Raw genomic sequence first — 7,500 nt, 5'->3', positions numbered from 1 at the left:
TCTGTGCAATAAAAAACACTACTATGCAAGGTGCGGCCTCCTTCTTGAAACATTGGATTAATAGACAAACCTACACATGTCCACATTTCTGCAGAACTTTTCAAGACTCCCTCCCTCTCTCTCCCTAGTAGGCCAGAATCCCTAGGCCTGACCTTGACAAAGATATGTGACCTTGACAAAGATTCTCTTCACTACTAGAGGACTCTTTCCTCCATGCTGTTAAACTTTGTATATCTCATGTGATTGAAAGATTAATGATGGTGCGAATGAATGAGTGAATGAATGAATGAATGAATGAATGAACGAATAAACGAATGGAATAAACTTACGATTCATTCATACTCTATTCTTCCCCTCTCCCTTCCACCAGGCGAGGATCCCGGGCCCTGACCCTGACACAGGCATCCTGATCCACAACCAGAATGTGAACACCCCTCCGGCCGTCCACACCATAGCGGACCTGGCTCCCTTCAGCACCTACGAGGTGCGCGTGGCCTGCCAGACCAGCCAGGGGGTGTCCGAGTGGGCACCGTGGGTGCCCCTGGACACGGCCGAAGGAGGTAAGACTTCCGACATGAGCACCATCTCACCAACTTAATGTAACACCACTGCCCAATCAGCACCACCTCTCCACATTCATTTTGATGGTCAGTATGATGAAAGCTAATACAGTTGTGATGTCTCCGAAAGTAGTTTTACATCTGGTTTGGTTAGCAGATGGGATACTTTGTTGATTTTACATGGGAGTTTCAGCCGAGGTTGAGAATGTCTGCACAGGATTTATGGATAATGTCAGCCTTGCCCATATAACTATTTGTAGAATCTTTTTTCGTTGAAGCTTTTGTGAGAATACCTCAAACTTTTGTGCTGGTGTTTTGTCAAACTCATTGTAGATAACGCTTACTGTTGTGTCTCTAAACCTTGATGTAGACATTGGCATGCTGGAGAGAAATTTTGTCATGCCCTTCAAAAATGCCAGTATGTCTAGTAAGCCCAGCCTCTCAGTAAACAGTTGTGTTGAGCACATAGAGGGTTAGCTGCATGTCTTAATGGACGAGGAACTTTTCTGAGAACCCTGATAATGTAGATATTGTAGATAATGAAGGATGTTGATGTAGACCAGTGGTTCTCAAACTTTTCCCATCATTCCCCTCCTCGGAAGGTCTGGATGCTTCCGAGCCCCCCAACAAAGAGGGACTGCAGTGGAATGCAGATGTGTGTTCATTTCCTATATGCCATTTCACATTTAATTTGACATTTAAAACGTATTGGCTTGTTGACGAGAAAGGAAATAATTTCCTTGGGGGGGTAAAAAACCCCAAAATCAGATGTCACACGCCCCCCCTGTGATGCCTCCGCCTCCTTACACCCCACTTTGAGAAACACTGATGTAGACATTAGCCTTTTTTATCTTAAACTTCTCCATGTCCTTCAAAAGTGCCAGTCTGCCTCAGCAAGGCCTCTCTGTAGTATTTATAATGTGGAAGACTAGCTGCATGTCTTGATGAATGGAGAATGTTTTCTTAGAACTCTTTGTGTTTCATTGGTGTTGTATGGAAGCTAATGTAGATGTAGAAGGCTGCTGTGTCTGTACAACTCTGTGTTTAGCATGCATGATGGAAATTTCTCCATGACCTTCGAAAATGCCAGTATGCCTAGTAAGCCTCAGTATAAGGTAGTGTTGAGCGCATGGGGAGTTAGCTGCATGTCTTAATCAATGGAGATTTTTTTTCTGAAAACTCCTTGGGCTTTGTGTTTGTGTTGTACGGAATCAAGATAAGGCTCACTGTTGCGTCTGTAAAACTCTGTGTAGACATTAGCATGCATGATAGAAACTTCTCCATGGCCTTCTAAAAATGCCAGTGTACCCAGTCCAGACTCTCAGTATAAATTTGAGGACGTTAGAGGGTCAACTGCATGCCTTAATGGATGGGGACCTTTTCTGAGAACTCTGATAATGTACATAGATAATGAAGAATGTTGATATAGACATGTCCTCTGAAAGTGCCAGTGTACTTCAGCAAGGCTTCTCAGTAGTGTTGTTATGTGGAGGGCTAGCTGCATTTTTATTGGATGGCGAACATTTCTGAGAACTCCTTAGGCATTGTGTTTGTGTTGTGCTGTAGCACTCGATGTAGACATTAGCATACAAGCATACTCGATGTAGACATTAGCATACAAGCATACTCGATGTAGACATTAGCATACAAGCATACTCGATGTAGACATTAGCATACAAGCATACTCGATGTAGACATTAGCATACAAGCATACTTGATGTAGACATTAGCATACAAGCATACTCGATGTAGACATTAGCATACAAGCATACTAGATGTAGACATTAGCATACAAGCATACTTGATGTAGACATTAGCATACACGCATACTTGATGTAGACATTAGCATACAAGCATACTAGATGTAGACATTAGCATACAAGCATACTTGATGTAGACATTAGCATACAAGCATACTCGATGTAGACATTAGCATACATGATAGAAACTAAAAAATGCCAGTGTACCTCAGCAAGGCCTCTCAGCAGCAGTGTGTAGCACGTGGAGGGCTAGCTGCCTGTGTTGATGGATGGAGACGTGCTAACCAGATGGGCCGCATTGTTGGCTACAGTAGAGTAGGTGGGTGGGCCACTGGGGGGGGAACGAATCTGGCTCTGATTTCTTCCAGTGGCAGCTACCACCTCTCTGTACTCTAGCTACATCCCTCCTCCATACTCCCAGCTCCCATTGAGAGAAACCCACCACTGAATACACTGAAGACATTGTGTGTGTGAACATGCCCTGTGTTGTTTTTACTTACTGTCTTATTCACAAATACCACAGACAGTGCGAGGAAGAGAGTGAGAGGGAAAAACAATGTGGGTCCACTGTGGCCTTTGTGGTTGGCTTTTTTAAAGTCCAACACACACTCGTGCATGTATACATGCATACACACACACAAACGCACGCACGCGCACACACACACACACACACACACACACACACACACACACACACACACACACACACACACACACACACACACACACACACACACACACACACACACACACACACACACACACACACACACACACACACACACACACACAGAGAAACATGGCCGCTGGAGAGACCGTGGTGTTCTTCAGGAGGTGTAGGGAGGGGAATGTGTGTACATTCCTGGAGACTGAGTGTGTGTAATCAATTAGGGGGCCTTGTAATTGACCCATGTGAAGCCGCGCCTCGAGTCCAGCGGTACGGACAGATTCGTCACCACTTGAACAACTTTCTTCACAAAGTGTTCCATTTTGACTCGCTGAGTGCTGAACTAACACTTGAGGAATTTACTCAGGACATATTTTTTAACCGCTTGAACAACTTTCTTCACAGTCAGTGGTAATCAGACACTCAAAGAGTAGACTAACTATAAGAAGTGTTGAATTCGATTCTTTAACACTCTCTAACTCTCTAACACTGTTAAATGTACTGTGCTACTGTCACATCTCATCCAGTCCTGTGACCAAATTGAGAAGGGGTGTGTGTGTGTGTGTGTGTGCGAGCGTGCTTGTGCGTGTGTGTGTGTGTGTGTATATGTGTGTGCGTGCTTGTGTGTGTGCGTGTGTGTGTGTGTGTGTGCGCGCGCGTGTGTGCTCGCGCGTGCATGCTTGTGTGTGTGTGTGTGTGTGTGTGTGTGTGTGTGTGTGTGTGTGTGTGTGTGTGTGTGTGTGTGTGTGTGTGTGTACCCGTGTCTGTAGTGGGTGGTAGTCACACTGTAAACATAACGAGGCGTGCAAATTCCCTTAATGCTCACTGCAGCTGACATGACACCGCTATCCACAATATACTACTGCCTTACGTGGAGTTATGGACATTTATGTTCTTGCTCTCTCTCTCTCTCTCTCTCTCTCTCTCTTTCTCTCTCTCCCTCTCTCTCTCTCCCTCTCTCTCTCTCTCTTTCTCTCTCTCTCTGTGGTGTGTGTGCAACATTTTCCCAGCAAGCATGAGACTTAGAAAGAGTCAGGATCCTTACCGGCAAGGAGAGAAAAAGAGAGTGATAGAGAGATAGAGAGAGAGAAAAAGAGAGAGAGAGAGAGAGAGAGAGAGAGAGAGAGAGAGAGAGAGAGAGGGAGATGGAGAGAGAGAGAGAGAGAGAGAGGGAGATGGAGAGAGAGAGAGGGAGGGAGAGAGAGAGAGTGTGGGAGGGGGAAGGAATGGAATGAGAGCACGAAGAACAGCAAAATACAAGACGTAACCAAAACAAAATGAGAAGTTTGTCACTTATTGTTTGTGTCGATCACACTGTCGGGTGACTCCTGTTTAAAAACTGGGTCATGAAGACCAAGAACGGCTTGTCCCTTGTCACAGGATGTGTGTGTGTGTGTGTGTGTGTGTGTGTGTGTGTGTGTGTGTGTGTGTGTGTGTGTGTGTGTGTGTGTGTGTGTGTGTGTGTGTGTGTGTGTGTGTGTGTGTGTGTGTGTGTGTGTGTGTGTGTGTGTGTGTGTGTGTGTGTGTGTGTGTGTGTGTGTGTGTGTGTGTGTGTGTGTGCCTGCATGCGTGTATGCATGTGTGTAGACAGTGGTTGTAATACAGTATGTGTGTGCATGTGTTAGTGTTGTGTATATGTGCGTGTGTTAGTGCACACTGTGTGTGTATGTGTGTGTGTGTGTGTGTGTGTGTGTGTGTGTGTGTGTGTGTGTGTGTGTGTGTGTGTGTGTGTGCAGACTGTATTGTGTGTGTATGTGTGTGTGTGCAGACTGTATTGTGTGTGTATGTGTGTGTGGCAGGGCGGCAGTGGCAGGTTACTGTATCTCCCGGTGCCAGGCCAGGTCTGTTCGCTGTCAGGACGGGACAGTGTTTATACATTCGGGCGGTAGGTAGCGGGGGAAACGTTTCATTCGTCTCCGCCACACAGACTCCAAGCAGCTCATAAATGTAAACTCTCAGGAGAGAGAGAGAATGACAGGACGGTCCTAGGAACAGTGGACGATAAAGGGGGTTAGAGAGAGAGAGAGAGAGAGAGAGAGAGACAGAGAGAGAGAGAGACACACAGAGATAGACACAGACAGAGAGAGACAGAGAGAGACAGAGAGAGAGATTGAGATTGAGTTTTTTTTCCGTTTGAATCAGGGATGGAACTTAATTTTTTTCCCCACCAGTCACTGTGGCAGGTAGATTTTAAAATCTACCAATCACTAGCTATTTTTACCACTTAAAGTGACTGGTGGGTTGAAAAATGTACCCGTCAGCCGTGAAATTTACCCGCCCTTGGCGGGTGGACGGGTGCTTATTTGCAACCCTGGGCTGAGTTTCTCAAAAGAGAAGTTGTTAGCCTGTTAGCAACTTCGGTAGTTGCCAATGGAAAAACGCATTGAAAACAACAAAGTAGCGAATGTAGTAAGCAACTTTGATTTTGAGAAATTCACCCCTGGTTTGAATCCACAAAAGAAAGATGGAGGGTGAGATTGAGGTCTTAGTTCTTAGTTTTTGCGTGGCGTAGAGTGTAGGCCCTATGCATGTTTGTAATGAAAGTATGAGGGGGAAGTGTGAGAAACTGTCTTCGGGTAATGGCTGCTGGTACACTACGTTCTCTGTGGGTGTACATGACTGTCTGTGTGTGTGTGTGTGTGTGTGTGTGTGTGTGTGTGTGTGTGTGTGTGTGTGTGTGTGTGTGTGTGTGTGTGTGTGTGTGTGTGTGTGTGTGTGTGTGTGTTTTGTGTGTCTGTGTGTGTGTGTGTGTGTGTGTGTGTGTGTGTGTGTGTTTTGTGTGTGTGTGTGTGTGCGTGCGTGCGTGCGTGCATGCGTGCTTGTGCGTGTGTTTAGAGGAGGAACGCTTTTTTTTCCATGCCAGCTCAGTCTTAGTCTTACACTTACTCTGTTTGAAAAACAGTCTGGGCTATGGAAACAGAACTACATTAAGGAAAGTATGTTAGGAGAGATGGAAAGAAGGAGTGAGAAAGAGTGAGAGAGAGAGAGAGAGAAGGGGAGAAACAGAGAGAAGGAGAGAGGAAGAAGGCAGCAGAATCAACATACAACCTAAATCCTACATAATATATTCAGTGGCTTGGATTGAAAGTGCCGGAGGGAGTGAGACAGACTGTCTAACGGATAAAAAGACAGACAGACAGACAGACAGACAGACAGACAGACAGACAGACAGACAGACAGACAGACATGCATGTATGCACGCGCACACACACACACACACACACAGAAAGAGACTCACAGAAATTGATATCCTCGCATAAATGTACAAAGTAAGTATGTTGTGCGTTGTATAGTGGAGAGATTTCTTTCCATTTTTAGTCCTTGTTCCCCTTATCCCAGACTACAGTACAAGCGTTAGTGAGTATCCTGGGAGGCACAACACAACACGATACGACACGGGGGAGCCAAGAGGGAAGAAATATGGCCGAGTTAGTAGGCAGAAGAACAAGCCATAAACGCAGCCATAAATACACATAACACACAGGGGAGACACATTTAACCAAGTGTCACCATTCAGGAGGGTTGGTAGGCGTGCAGGCAGGGAAGTGGGTGTGTGGGAAGGGTGACTGAGATGGATGTGAAAGTGAAGTAGAAATGGATGGAATGGAATGAAAAGAAAGGTTCCATGATCATTGGCAGACGAATGGGAGTTTAGAAGGGGAAATTGTGGAATATAAGTGTGTGTGTGTGTGTGTGTGTGTGTGTGTGTGTGTGTGTGTGTGTGTGTGTGTGTGTGTGTGTGTGTGTGTGTGTGTGTGTGTGTGTGTGTGTGTGCGCGCGTGTGTGCGTGTGCGTGTGCATGTGCATCTGCGTTATTCCATGGATGTAATAGAGATAGAGAATAGTTGTGTGGTTTTGTGTGGGAGACACTGAGAGAAAGAGCTAGAGAGAGAGAGAGAGACAGAGAGACAGACAGACGGAGACAGAGAGAGAGAGAGAAAGAGAGATAGAGAGAGAGAGAGAGAGAGAGAGAGAGAGAGAGTGAAAGACAGAGAGACAGAGAGAGACAGACAGAGAGAGACAGAGATAGAAAAATAAAGAGAGAGAGGCAGACAGGGAGAGACAGGCAGGGCTGTCTGTGGCTGCTGGTGATTACAGCAGAGTGCCACTACCGCACGCGTCCCATAAACACACACCGCGGGCACTCGCAGGGCAAACCAACAGCAGACAGACTCACATTCACTCCGTGAGGTACACACACACACACGCACGCAGGCACGCACGCACGCACACACACACACACACACGCACGCAGGCACGCACGCACGCACACACACACACACACACGCACGCGCTGGGAAAGAACAAAACATACACGTTGGAAGCAAAACATTTCATGCCCTGAGTTTAAGACTACCCAGGTTTACTGTGACTTTTTATTAGTTTGTTTAGCAAATGTACTGTACTGTACTGACCTGTCAGATGAACTGCGGGTTAAAATGTGCTAAGTCTCAAGTATGCTAACAATAGGCGGTTTATTGTTTATGCCAACACATTAAAGCACTTTTTTAGT

General features: G+C 45.9%; 1 protein-coding gene across 1 annotated transcript in view; it reads left to right on the top strand.

Moving 5' to 3' along the window:
- LOC134454610 (tyrosine-protein kinase receptor UFO) overlaps window positions 1-7,500 on the top strand; it is a 94,312-nt gene that overhangs the window by 38,187 nt on the left and 48,625 nt on the right. The window contains exon 7 of the mRNA XM_063205701.1: window positions 371-560. Within this exon, the coding sequence (XP_063061771.1) occupies window positions 371-560 (190 nt within the window). The remainder of the gene's footprint in view (window positions 1-370; window positions 561-7,500) is intronic.

The sequence above is a fragment of the Engraulis encrasicolus genome, chromosome 8 (assembly GCF_034702125.1).
Source record: "Engraulis encrasicolus isolate BLACKSEA-1 chromosome 8, IST_EnEncr_1.0, whole genome shotgun sequence".
NCBI lineage: Eukaryota > Metazoa > Chordata > Actinopteri > Clupeiformes > Engraulidae > Engraulis > Engraulis encrasicolus.
Note: the sequence above shows the minus strand (reverse complement) of the source record. Positions and strands in the feature narration are given on the sequence as shown.